General features: G+C 45.3%; 1 protein-coding gene across 1 annotated transcript in view; it reads right to left on the minus strand.

The window, feature by feature from the left end:
• Positions 1-7,824: 7,824 nt before the first annotated feature.
• The window catches only part of C34H3orf70 (chromosome 34 C3orf70 homolog), a 78,701-nt gene continuing 72,116 nt past the window's right edge, over positions 7,825-14,409 (minus strand). Inside the window, exon 2 of the mRNA XM_038583608.1 lies at positions 7,825-13,409. Coding sequence (XP_038439536.1) covers positions 12,853-13,409 — 557 coding nt within the window. The 3' untranslated portion in view covers positions 7,825-12,852. The remainder of the gene's footprint in view (positions 13,410-14,409) is intronic.

Raw genomic sequence — 14,409 nt, forward strand, 5'->3', positions numbered from 1 at the left:
AAACAATCCCAGTTACAACTACATTGAAAAGAATGAAATAAATTTAAACAAAGAGGTTAAAGACCTATACACTGAAAACTACAAGACACGGATGAAAGAAACTGAAGGGGATCCCTGGGTGGCTCAGTGGTTTAGTGCCTGCCTTCAGCCCAGGGCATGATCCTGGAGACCTGGGATCGAGTCCCACATCGGGCTCCCTGCATGGAGTCTGCTTCTCCCTCTGCCTGTGTCTCTGCTTCTCTCTCTCCCTGTATCTCTCATGAATAAATAAATAAAATATTTAAATAAAAAAAAGAAAGAAAGAAACTGAAGAAGACAAATGGAAAGATATTCCATGCTCATGAATTGAGAGAATTAATATTGTTAAAATGTCCATACTACCCAAAGCAACCTGCAGATTCAATGCAATACCTATCAAAACACCAATGGCATATTCCACAGAACTAGAACAAATCATTTTACAATTTTCATGGAACCACAAAAGATCCCAAACAGCCAAAGCAATCTTGAGAAAGAATAACAAAGCCTTAGATACCATGCTCTCTGATTTCACACTATACCACAAAACTAGAGTAATTAAAACAGTATGGCATTGGTACAAAAACAGACACAAATCAATGGAACACAACTAAAACCCACAAATATATGGACAATTAATCTATGACAAAAGATCCAAGAATACACAATGGAGAAAGAATAGTCCCTTCAATAAATGGTGCTGGACAGCTACATGCAAAAGAATGAAACTAAATGACTATTTTGCACTATTCACAAAAATTAACTCAAAATAGACTGAAGACTTGAACTTAACACCCCAAACCATAAAATTCCTAGAAGAAAACTTAGGCATAAACTCCTTGATATTGGTCTTAGCAATATCTTTGTGGATCTGACTCCAAAGGCAAAGGAAACAAAAGCAAAAATACCATATGGGACTACATCAAACAAAAAAGTTTCTGCACAGCAACTGAAACCATCATCGAAACAAAAAGGCAACCTACTGAATGGGGAAATAATTTGTAAACCATATATCCAATAAGGGGTTAATAGCCAAACTATACAAGGAACTTATTCAACTCAACAACAATAACAACAACAAAACTTGATTTAAAAAAATGGGCTGAGGCTCTGAGTGGACATTTCTCCAAGAGAACATACAGATTGTCAACAAGCACATGAAAAGGTAGTCAATAGCACCAGTTATTAGGAAAATGCAAAACAAACCACAGTGATATATTCCTTAAGACTTGTTGGAATGTCAATTATCAAAAAGGCAATAAATAACAATTGTTGGAAAGGATGTAGAGAAAAGGGACCCCTTATATACTGTTGGTGGAAATGTAAATTGGTGCAGCCACTACAGAAAACAGCATGTTTATTCCTCAAAAAATTAAGATTAGAAATCCCATATGATCCAGTAATTCTACTCCTGGGTATTTATCCAAAGAATATGAAAATACTAATTCAAAAAGATATATGCATCCTTGTATCCATTTCAGCATTCTTTATAGTAACTAAGATAAGGAAACAACCGAGATCTCCATTGATAGATGAATGGATAAAGACGTAGTGTATTTATAAAGTGGAATTACTCAGCCACAAAAAAGAATGAGACTTTGCCATTTACAACAACACGGATGGAATTTGGGGGTATTATGCTAAGTGAAATAAATCAGAAAAAGACAAATACAGTATAATTTCATTCAAATGTGGAATCTTAAAAAAAAAAAAAAAGCAAATGAACAAACAAAACAAACTCCTAGATACAGAGAAGAGACTAGTGGTTACCAGAGGCGAAGGGGGTAGAAGGGTGAGCAAATGAGTGAATGGGTGAAGGGGTCAACTGTTTGGTGAAGGATGGTGGTGACCACTTTATAGTGCACACAGATGTGGAATTATAAAGCTGTACACCTGAAACATATGTATGTTTTTATATGTATATATTTTAAGTGGTAGATCAGGGATTTGAACTCAGAACTGTGATTCCAGAGCTAGTAATGTTCCCTGCTCAAATTAAATATCAGATGCTGCCTGGCCTAAAATTACAGCCAAAGGCACTTGATATTCTCAAAGCAAAATTTGATGATTGCCCTTCTTCATTTTAAAGTCTAAAGAGCACAAGCTATTCTGAATATCAGAACCTGTTTCAACCTGTGAACCTGTGTTCAAATCAGGCCCAACAAACAACAAATTACCCTTCTTCAGCCCCTGAGCTATTTTATCAGTCCTTGAGTCTTTAATTTCTCACTCGAGTCACCGCACCACGGAATAAATTACAGCATCTTTATATTCAGGTCATGCCTTCCGAAGAGCACACCCTGGATTGGATTCGAAGAGCCTTCTTGTCTCACCTAAGGGTAGACGAGAAAGGACTCGGAGTGCTCGGTGGCACTTGGCAGTGAGGACGTGGCAGGCCTGAGCTGAGCCCCAGTCCCTGCCATCTGGAAGCCACCATCCCTGTCCTCTCTCATGGCACAGAGCAGATGTTCTACTCTGCAGTGATGTCAGGTCCTGCTCCAAAGCAGTTCCTTCGGGACAAATATTTGTCTGGAAATATTTCTAGACTCAGCAACAGCAGCAGTTTTGCTGACATCTCCATGGAGCTCACGGAGGGGAGTGGGGGAGCTCCCAGGATCAAGGAGCGGACAGCTGCAAGTGCCCCCCCTCCCCCCACCCCCACCCCCACCTCCACCCCCCATCCCCGCTCCGGCCCCAGTGCTGGGCTCCAGCTGCTCTGCTAGGCCCTGTGCTCACCCGGTGGCTGTGACGGGTGGTAAAGGGCCTGGGGAGGACGTTTCCATAGACCCTTCGGTGCCATTTGGGGAGGGCAGGTACTTGGTCTGAAGCAGGTCTTCTCACGCTGCCCCTGGGAGGGAGGGGAGACGGTCCTCTGAAAGGACACCAAGGCCCTGCTGGGGGAGCAGAGTGATTCTGGTTGGTCGGCAGGGCAGTGCCGGTTACAGCTCTGTCCTTCCTTACACCTGGACAGTAGGAATCGGAGTACCCCGTGGCCCCCCGAGGACGGTTCCTCTCATCTCCCGGCTTCAGCTGCACGCCCCCCGCCCACCGTGTTTGCACCCCCTCCTCCCGACGCCCAGTTCTCCACAAAGAGCAGAATGGACTGCTGGAAAGAGCGCCGGGTTGCCAGTCAGGAGCCCGGGGTTCTAGGCCCAGACCCACCACTGGCCCACACATGAGCTGAGGAAGGCTGTTTGCTTTTCTGAAAAATAAAAATAAAAGCAATCTGCTCCATCTCTAGCAAAGGTCCAAGTGATGGGTGGGAAGATGCTTTCCAAAGATAACACTGCCAAACCAGAACCTTCTGCGGTGAGGGGGAGGGAAGGCGTTTGTGGAAGAGGAAAGCCAACAGGGGCCTCATCAATGATGAATGCTTTAGTGAATAAATAATTCAGAGCTTTGGGGATCCTTTTAGAAACAGTATGTTTCCACTCAGCTCCGCCTGCTGAAAATGTTTTTCCAAAGGCGCATCTCCAGAATCAGACGCCTTTGACGTGCCCAAAGACTCGGGGAAGGCCGCTTGGGGTACTGTCCTCTGGGCAGCCCACGCCAACCCCAGGCCCTAGCCGGAGCGCCCGGAGCTTCCAGAGGGCAGCCCTGGCTCATCGGGTTTCATCCCGGGGCCCCTCTGTCGGCCACCAGCCCCCTCCACACGCGGCTACTCTATGAAGCCTTGCACAGCTCCTTGAGGGAAGTGGCAGTTTGACTCCCCTTTTGTCCACCCGTGGGTGGTTTCCTGTCTGTTGCCGTCACTTGAGAGCAGAATCGCATTCTGTAGACTCCGGTGTCCTCGTTGGCACGGTGCTTAAAATGTAACAGGTATCACCAGGTTTTCCTCAAAATGCTTTTTCTACGGGCAGAAATGTTCACAAACCCTACGTGTACAGCTGGGTTAATTCAGTGAAGACATCGGGGTGCAAGCAGCACCCAGATCCAGCAGGTAGAAAGGACCAGCACCTCAGAGGTCCCTGAGCTCTGTTCCGCACGCGCCCTACGTTACCACCATCCTTCCACAGCAGAGCTCTGACCTTGCCATAAACAGAGTTCATCACGCGCTTTGGGAGGTAGCTTCTTCGCCTCCAGTTATGTTGGAGATCCTCTCTGTTATCCTCCTCCTGACCAGCCGCCGGTCAGTCCAGCAGAGGACTAAACCGCCATTTAGCCACGGTGTTAACGGGCACTTAGGCTGTCCCGTACGGGCCTATTCCCACTCTTCTCCCCGGCTCGTGGTGAACACGCTTGCAGTTCCGTTGGCTGTAAGCTTAGGAATGACTTTGCAGGGTCCAAGGGTAGGTCTACTGGACACCTTCTACCTGCCGGCATGAATGAATGTCTACTGCTCGGGGGGACAATGGGATAGGTAAGATGCACACCCCCCTTGCACCGTCCCTTCCTGAGCTCGACTTTTGGTGCACAAGCCCGGATATCCGCCTCTCGCCCCAGCCACGGCTCGCTGCTTAGCTCAGGCGGCTGACGGATCTGCTTACTGAGCTGTTGGCGGGGCTGGGCCTCAGCTTCGCACTGGGGCACTTCTCCAAAACTGACTAGCCCAGTGGCCCCCATTTCTACCGGACATGTCCCCTCAGAACTCTGCACCACATCCATCTCAAAGGTCAGGATTTGATGGGGGAGACGGGGGAGTGGGTGCCATGCTCTGAGATCTCATTGTTTGCCCAACCCAGGCTCTTCTCTCTAGGAGGATGTATTAGCTCATCACCCTTCAAGATTCCCACACCACACCCTCACCTCCACCTGAGATGATGATTCCTCGGTTCATGTTCCCCTTTGCTGACCTATGACCCCATTATTCCCTTTTGGAGTGGCTGTATCAGACATAACATGGGGCTGAGTGACTTCCTGTTTGATTCAGAGAACATATGGCAGCTCCACGAATTCACAGCCTCTCTGCCTCTTGAATATGTTGATTATGGGATGAAAATAAATTCTTTGGGGGTAGAACTGATCCCCTTGGGGCCCCCCGTAATCTAAAAGGACACCCAGCAAATTCCAGTTAGACCCACTGATCTTACACTGACCTCTGTGACCTATCCAGAGATTGCTCACTGAGGGTCCCACATTTACCTTGGAGAACCCAAATCCTCAGTCTTCTCCATACACTCAGTGCAGCCCCTAAATCATGCTAGAGTCAACTCTCTTTATTCTAGATTCCCAGGTTGAACAGGCTGTATGGATCCCTGTGCAAGCCCACCCGGGCCTCAGTGAGCACCCCCTCCATACACAGAGCAGTCGCCCCACCCAGGGTCTTCCCCAAAGCTCCTGGCCTGTGTGGCCTCCTAGAGCGGTACCATGGATAGACTCCAATGGCTTTTTCAGGCCATTCTATAGATACGTGGATGTGCTTACATTTGCTTTGTGAATTTTGGCATCATAGTTCACGCAGGCAGGTTCTAAACATGAGGGAGTATCTCAGCCCTCAGGTATCAGATGTTCATGACTGGGTAATCAGAGTCAGGGTCTACACGGTCCCCTGAAATAAACTTGTCCAAAGAGGCAAGTCCATAACAGGGGATGACAGAAGGCTATGCAGTTGGCACGAAAGGCCCCACCCGACAGGGCTGGGAAGGGGAGAAAGCAGAGGCAGCTGATAACAAAAGTGCTACTACCTGAGGCCATTCCCAACAGAGTTCTGAGATCCAGGGCCACACCTGAGCACAAGGCAGTGTCCAGGGTCCCAGTCCAGACACAGGCCCAGGTCCAGCCAAGCTGGGCACAAAACCAGAGCGCCTCGGCAACAAGAGCACCATCAGGGGAGGCCCGAGGGCTGAGCTGTGGCCTGCTGATCCCTCCATTAGAGCTAGGGCTGGTCCAGACGGACTGTGGGGGGCCTGGGTGCGATGCACAACCGCAGAGCCTCAGGCGGGGGGAGGAGACAGACAGGTGAGGGAGAGCAGAGGGAAGAGGCCTAAACACGAGAACAGGGCTTGACTGCACAGGCTCAACAAATGAGGGAGTCACACCAACTGGATTTGGAAGCTCAGCGGACACTTGGAGCCCTGGCTCTGCTACTTAACCTGCCATGGACGACTAACTTACCTGCCTCTATAGTCGACTCAGCTACTGGTTGCTTCAGCTATAAACTCACGGAATCATCATCTCCCATCTCCCACACAGTCACAGGGTGTGGACGATAGGGTGACATCTGGGAAAACGCCTGGTCACGTCCCCATTCAGACGCTGCATGCCTTTGCTTACTTCACAGTGCTGCGTGGTCATCATCTCACAGCGACACTCCAGATCTCTTTCTTGGGATAGATCATCTGGGGTCTGATGCCAGGTGATACAGAGGGCTAGGGTATCCCACCCGAGCCCAAGGCTTCTGATCTCCTGTCTCTAAATTCACATGCAGGGCTTCAGGCTGGGGACTGAGAAGGACAGTAAGAATCAAATCCTCTCCTCTTTCTCCAACCCACGGGTGCAAGAACTTTCCATGCACGGTTGGAGGCCTGGAATGGGGTCAGTGCTCAGTGGGGTGGGTTAGCTCAAGGACACACAGTCCCCTGTCCACCCTTTAGTCTCATCCAGCCGATGCCTTTAGCAGGTGAGTCACTGCCCAGACTTGCGGGCTCTCCACTTCCATCCTACACACCCAGCCAATGCTCCGCCTGCACTCACTGTCCTAGGACTCATCATCTTCAAAATAAGTTACTGGGTTTATGATTGTAAAAATAGTATCAATTCATTTTAGAGAACTAGGAAAATTCAAAGAAGCAAACAGAAAAGCACCACTAATACCTGGCATGTTTGCTTCGCCCTGCTCTTCACTTCCATCAGCTTCCGTATTTGCCTGGTTCCTGAGAAATCCATCTGACCTCTGATGCACCTCCTTGAACCCAAGGAGCCTGAGTCCCAAGGTCCTGCCTTACTCCCTTCGGTCGGCGCAGAAATGGGGCCGCACGGCAAGGGTTAAAGGCATTACTAGTTCGCAGTGATTGAAATGTAATGAGGACAAGACGCTAAATTAAAGTTCATTGCAGAATAAAAGTGTATGTAGTCACACTCGTAAGAGCTACCATGAGTGCCTTGGAGAACCTGGCGATACAATTACGTAGAGCTAAGTGAGTAAATCCACACACAGAAGATGAGATTGGCTGTCGGCAAAAGTCATTTTAAGACCAGTCGCCTCACGCGGACCGCTGGCAGGCCGTGACGACACACGGAAGCAGCAGCCCGGCCAAAGCGCTGACGTATCCGCAGCAAGACGGGGTAGTCTGTGGAGCACGGGGAAGGGAGAGCGGAAGGCAGGCCCGTGGCGTTTCTCCCACCCTGCCCGGGAGCAGCCCACCGAGGCCCGGCCGCAGCCCTCGCCCTCCGCTCTGCTCCCAGGTTCCCTAGCGGCCTCCTGACTCAGCCTCCAGCCACCTGAGGGGGGCGAGGTCTGCAGAGCCAGCGACTCGGGCAGAGGGCCCAGAACTGAGGTCCAGGGCCAAGGTACCTGCCTGGTTCAAGTGTGACTCCCGCCAAGCTGTGCCACTTGGGGCGAAAATATTCACTCCCTGAGCACTTTTTCCCGGTCCATGGAGTGCAGGGCCGAAATCTCCCTCAGGGGTGCTGTGAGGCTTGCCTGCAGAAAGCAGGAAGCTTGGCTAGAATTAGTAATAATAACGCCGGCAGCCGGGGTGGCTGAGAGGTTTAGCGCCGCCTTCCGCCCAGGGCATGATCCTGGAGACCCGGGATCGAGTCCCACGTCGGGCTCCCTGCATGGGGCCTGCTTCTCCCTCTGCCTCTCTTTCTCTGTGTCCCTCACGAATAAATAAAATCTTAAAAAAAAAAACAATAATGCCACTGTTAATACTGACATGTCAATTTATTCAGCAGTCTCTAGGAAGGTTATTCAATGAAATCCAACCCCAGGAGCTGCTCTTTTTTAGGTGTGAATTAAAGAATCGAGCCTCTGGATTTGCCACGCTGAGGTCTGGACCCTGTGCCTTGGTGATGAAGCGACTGCACCCCCAAGGACCTGTGGTTAGAACTGTCTCACATGGCCTGTGTAAACCAAATACAAAGCTGTGGCTTTGCTGAACTAAAAGACTGTAGGGGAATCTAAGTTTTATTAGTATAAAATGATGTAGACAACAAAAAAGTTCTTGTTACAAAGTGTTCTGGGAGTTGTTGTGAGCAGTTGACCGTATGACCAACATGGGTCATAATACTCACCTGCGCTTCATAGTTGTTGTAAAGTCTAAGTGTAATAATGATGTAAACTGCGTATTTCCTGGCACAAAGCAAGCACTCAATACGTGTTTCACATTTCACAAGTGCGGGTTTTGGTTTTTGTTTTGTTTAGTTCACAATGTGTTACTTAAACCAGAAGGAAGCTCCCCGAGGAAGAAAGCAGGGGGAGAGAATATTCCAAACTCCAAAATATCAGATTTGTGCTGGTACAAAAGAAAAAATTACATTTATTTTACAAGTAAGTATTTTCCTAAAGTATTCTACACAAAGGAAAGTTGAGCTGTCTGTAGGAAAACAATATAATTTTAGGAAATTACAGAAGGGTCAACATTGTGCTTAAAACTTTAAAGCAGACAGGTGCAAAAACTAGCATAGCACAGTAACTGGATATTGCAAGGTATGAACAGCCTTAAAAAGTGAATGTGGACACAATGATATGGAAGCTCAGTATTAAAGCCTCTAGTGATGATTTGCTTTCAGAACCTGTTCATACTAAGAGCACTGCTTCAGTCTAAACAGAACCCAAAGAACTCAAAGCACTAACAGAAGCATGGCCCTTTCACACGCAGTACAGTCAACTCTCCATGCCCCAGAGTAATGAAAGGGAGCAGTGACATAACATTTTTAAAAGGTAAATAGTTCCAAAATTAATTCTGAGAAGTGCCCTTATACTTCTGTTTGGAGGTGAGAAATACTGACATCCCTGGAATTCAAAGCAACAATAGAGCCAGTAGAACTCCTACTTCTTTCCCTCTGCCTTCTCCCCAGTGGCAAGAGGCACATATTATTTACCAAAAAGCCTAAAATGCAACTGGCCTCCTCAGCTCTGGCTCCCACCTCCTGTCTGGAGATGGGAGTAGGACAGAAAACCGTTAAAATATTTCCCACCTGTAAAAAGCCAAAACATGTCAATACAACTTTGCAATCAAGATGGAAAAGAAATCAAGAGCTGACGTATAAATATTAGTTTAACTTGTGCTTTTTTTTCCTTGCCTGGCGTATTTATAGCGCCAAACATATCTGGGTATTTTGACAGCTTTCTAAAATAGGTGGTGTCCTGTTACCCAAATAGAGAAATTTGTATAAAAGGAGTTTGTTATGATTAATCCCAAGAGAATGGTTTCAAATAGGCCAGGAAGTGGAGGTTAAAAAATAAAACCACCAAAAAAAATAAAAAAAAAAAATAAAAAAAATAAAAAATAAAAATAAAACCACCAGTCCTAAAACAGTATCAAATCCTAGATCAAATCCAAAAGCTACTTCAGGACAACCACTTCATGGTTTTGTTTTGGTTTAGGTGGTTTCATTTGTTTTGGTTTTGTATTACCTTGAAGTACATGTCTTCCTCTTCTAGGAAAACAACTGATTTTTCTCCAGGGTTTTCCTCAAATTCTTCAATTCTTAAAAATTACAAGGTAAAAAAATACCTAATTTGACTGTAAAGCCATATTTGTTAATGTACCAAATAGTTTTAACCACAAAAGCATTTTAATTGTTTTGTCTTTTCTCATAAAAGTTATGAGCATATTTGAAACTTCAAAATTCTAAAATAAATATTGGTTTGATAAGAAAGCTAAATTCCATACAGGACTTACTTTGCATCTTCCACCTAACAGCCTTTACACCAACTTTCAGGTAGTGGGAATGGTGTGCCAGGTTTACATCAAAACCCCCAAAAGCAGTTTCTCCATCCACACAACCCAACTCTTTGCTCTCAGTGAGCAAACTCACACTATAAAGTTTTCATGTATAAGTATTAACCAAAACACTACTTAACATGACTGTGTTTGAGGTCTATAATACACATCGCAGTCTAAACATTTTCTAAAGTGCCTATAAATATGCTTATACAAATGAGCAATATAATATCAGGTTTACAGAGAAATTCCTTTATATAATATATAACAGATAGGCCTAGAATTTAAGTTGTAAATATACATTTTTATATCCTTATCAGTTGTTTTTGGAATGCAAGCAAAAAGAAACAATTCTGGTTCAATCATATATATGATTTTCAGAGAATTATTAACAGTGCCAGGACAAAGAAATTCTTGCTTGTGCTTGTTTAGAAAAGGCTATTTTTAGATCCAGGAGCATCTGATATTTAGAATCCAATGGAATATCTCCAATTCTATAAAATAGTAGCAAGTGAAGCTTAGTGAGTTTTAATTACAAAGAGATTGTGCAAATATTTAAAGTGATTATCAACCATTATTAAATCCAAAAATTCCATTAAAATCATGGGTAATCTGACTGGCAGTTCAGGAGTTTAAAAAAGAGGAACCTAGGCCAAAGTCATAGATGTTACTGATAAAGGCTCTGGCCCTGACACAGCCAGCTTCAGGTCACAGCCCTGTGACCACATATTTCCATGGCTTTGGAGACCTGGTGGTTGACTCCAATCAGTTTAATGAAGGGGAATGTGCGCCCAGAGTTTCGAACTGATAGGAAAGGTGTAGAGAAAGAATACCTTCCATCTGGCCCCCCGGGGGGCTTCAGTTAGCTCCCCCCCAGGGCAGGTACACACAACCTGATGTTGCTGCTACAACCCTGAGTACACAGCGGCTGGCTACACTGCTCGGCTCAAAGGATTGGGCTTCATGCCCTCCCCTTCAGCTGGCTTCTCCACCATGGGAGGCACTGAGGACTCGGGCAGGCCCATCAGATGTCTATCCCCCAGCCATCTGGGCCAGGGAAGCCCCTCTCCCCACCCCTGCCTCCACCTGCCCTTTCCTGTACCCTGCTGTTCTGGAGCCCCTCTCACCACCTTCCTGGTTAGACTAGTTGACTCTAAGTTTTGGTAGCAGGAACTTTATGCTGCATTCTCATCTAGCATAGGAAGTTTTAACTAACACTGTTTTCAAAGGAATATGCATCCTCTGCTTTCTAAACCCTAGGGATGTTTTGGGCACCTAAACCTAACGGAGCGCTTAGAAATCACTTTAGAACTACAGATACAACTAAGAAAGCAGACTCTGCCTACAGTGATTTGTGAAGGATGCCAAATGGAGGCTTCAGGCAAGAACACAATGGGCCTCTTCTTATTTCTTAAAATACAAACTAACGTGACAAAGAAGAAATGTGCAAAAATGAGGACAGAGCATGAGATAATGCCACAAGAGCACGCTCATGGTTAAGATATAAGAAATATTTCTCTATCCCCACCTTTGATAGTTCTAGTTTCATTAGGGCCATATTTTAAACTTCCTGGATTCTTAACTACGCCTCACAGAAGGCAGATTTGGAGAAATGGCAGATAAGCAACTCACACAAAAACACCTTATATAAATGCAAATTAGGAGAATTCTGAAGAGAGCTAAATAAGAAAGTGTTATTCACTATTTTGTGAGAGAAAAGAGAACATGTACAACAGACTATGACTATTACTGTAGTAAAGTGAATATTACACAAAATATTTTCTCCTGACTTAGCAGCACACTATTTCAACTGCTTTTGCATTTGCATTAAAAAATCCATGCATCATACTGAATTCTATTCCATTTTCTCACCTAAGCCATTCTAATGCTTCATACAACCAAACGAAGCAGAATTAATCAAACCTATTAGATTCATTCCTAATCCCTAAAGGACTGCTGTCTTTAGCATTTCCATGCTAACTAAAACTATTATTGATTTTTTTTTCTTAAGACGTCAGATGTGGCTGCCTCCTAAATATAATACCTATATAACTTCCTAAAAGTTTTCCCCAGATTTGAAGAACAACTAAGAAAACAGGGAAATGCTGAGGAACCCACCCAAGAGGCTAGCTTGAATGCTGCAACACATTCTCCAGGGCAAGCCTAATCTCTCTCTCCTTGCCCTGGGTTCCCAGAGCACTCTGGATCCCGTGACCTGCATGCGTTGGCCCAGTCCTCTGTTGGACCGTGGACCCCCTCCTGTCAGGAGTCAGGGCTCATTCAGTCTGCATGCCCATGCTGCACCCTGCAGAGTGGAGCACTCAGCTAAAGCTGGACTGAACATGAAACTGCAGCTGTCAGCTCTTCTTCAGTGAAGGTCTAGCTCCACCCCAGATCATGCACAGTATGCGACCACTGGCCATAACTAGGCGTTGAACGGGGTCTTCGGGAACCTCCAAAAGTAAGCCGAGGCAACAGTGGCCCAGACCCATGCAGGTGGTGGGAAGAAGGGAAAAGGGACAGAATGGCACCTACTGGTGCCCTCTCTGTTCCCCTCTCATGAGCTGATTCCCATATGACCCTAGCAGGGGAAGGATCCCTGTCAGCACGCAAGAGGAAGGCCTAGAGGGCTGTGTGTGTGTGTGTGTGTGTGTGTGTGTGTGAAGAACTGGCTCCTTCACTGCCTCCTTCACTCCGGGTAGCTCCTCAACCTGATCCATGATACTCTGCCATCATCACGTCATTGCTTTCGAAGTTCCCCGTGAAATTAAGGCTGGGTCACAATTCATGACACCAGATGCTACATAGAAAATAAGTCGAGATACAAAAGAAAACCATTTATAAGAAAAAGAATGTTTCAGTTATAAGACTAATGTAAGAGTGATGCTAATCAGCAGATGGTTGTTAGGGGTAGAAAATACCAACTGCATTGGAAAAAGGATCCATCAGGCAAAAGTACAAAAGCTCAGCATGGATCAGAGGCCATGGCTTCCTGCTTCGACTCTCACACGGTGGTTTCTATTGTCTCAATCACTTCCAGATCAGACTGCGAGGGGGAGAGAAGGGTGCACTCATCCGGCTCCCAGCTGCTCTCTGGACTGTAATCTTCCTCTGAACTCAGTTCTGCTCCTTCTTCCGTGTCCTCATCACACGATTCCACATAGTGAGCCCCGATCGCATTGATCCCGGAGTCCTCAGAACTCGAGGGAGAAGAGCAGTGATCTATTTTTGGTGTATTGCTCTCTCTTGAAATTAAGGCATCGTGTGCAGAGACCTCCTCAGGGCTCATTTTGTGGGAATGCGGCGTTGGCTGCTTCTGCACATAACACATCTTCCCATTAATACATTTAACCTGATAGTTGTCGATAAAGAGGTCTGAGATCATACAGTACCTTGGTGAGTCAGGGGGTAGGGGTGGCTGGAAGACAGATGCAAATTTCAAAAAGTGTTCAGTGAGTGACACTGAGATCTGAATGGTGTTTGTGGGTTCTCGAGGCTTTGCAGGAATCTCAGTGCTTGGAAGCTGCTCCACAGGGGTCATAGGCTGATACACATATTTACCTGTGGGGAACACAAAAAAGCGGTTAAACTCTAAGAGTATAACACAAACTACATTAACGTAGCTATACCAGTTTCTTTCTGAGGACTCAGATGTTTTAAAAAATATTTTAACATCAAAAGAAACCAGTAACAGAATCATTCAACATTGTTATAATCAATGAAAAATACAGCATAGTACATAATAACATTATGGTATTTTCATCTAAGAAACTCAACACACTGTAAGTTTTAATTTATGTCTTTCTAATATCTCTGAAGTGGGTATACACTAAAATATTTATTTTATAGACAATTTTCAATGTTCTACCCTTCACACTATAGTACCAAATGCCCACCATATAGTATGGTAAAAAACATGCTATAAAATAGCATACTATAAAATTCTAATTCCATTCTATCTTTAATAATTAAGTATTAACATATGTGTTAATATATACATTTAAAAACTGAAGGGCTATATACCAATTTATTATCAGGATTACAGAAAACTTTCACATTTTAGGTTTCTGTTTTAATCAGAATATATATATGCACACATTTAATAGGTAATGGTCTACAGAGTTGTCTAGCTACCAGCAATGGCTGGGGCAAGGTAATAAAGTGTTAAATTATCTCTTTCAAGACCCAAGCTCATCCATGGCCCAATAAAGAGATGTTCTCCCTGCCACCACTCCACTAGCACTGAACAACCCAAGCCAGCAGAAGCAAGGGTAGGAATGGTGTAGGGGATGACCGACTAGGTGTTTCCAGGAAACCAAGAAGCTTATCTCCAAACTTTCTGCTCTGAGCAGGGTTTCACATAGTTCATCATGGAAGAGAACCCTAAATAGATTTGTTCCTAATGTGTCTCTTTCTTCTTTCTCTTTTACTTCACTCAACATTTTGCAAGCCTCTAAGCCACTTTCCTTAGCAAGTGCTAAGGAAACAGAGAGGAGTCTGTACATCTAAAATGACTTCAAAATAGAAATTTGGAAATAAAACAAACAAACAAAAAGCCAAA

This window comes from Canis lupus, chromosome 34, assembly GCF_011100685.1.
Source record: "Canis lupus familiaris isolate Mischka breed German Shepherd chromosome 34, alternate assembly UU_Cfam_GSD_1.0, whole genome shotgun sequence".
NCBI classification, from domain to species: domain Eukaryota; kingdom Metazoa; phylum Chordata; class Mammalia; order Carnivora; family Canidae; genus Canis; species Canis lupus.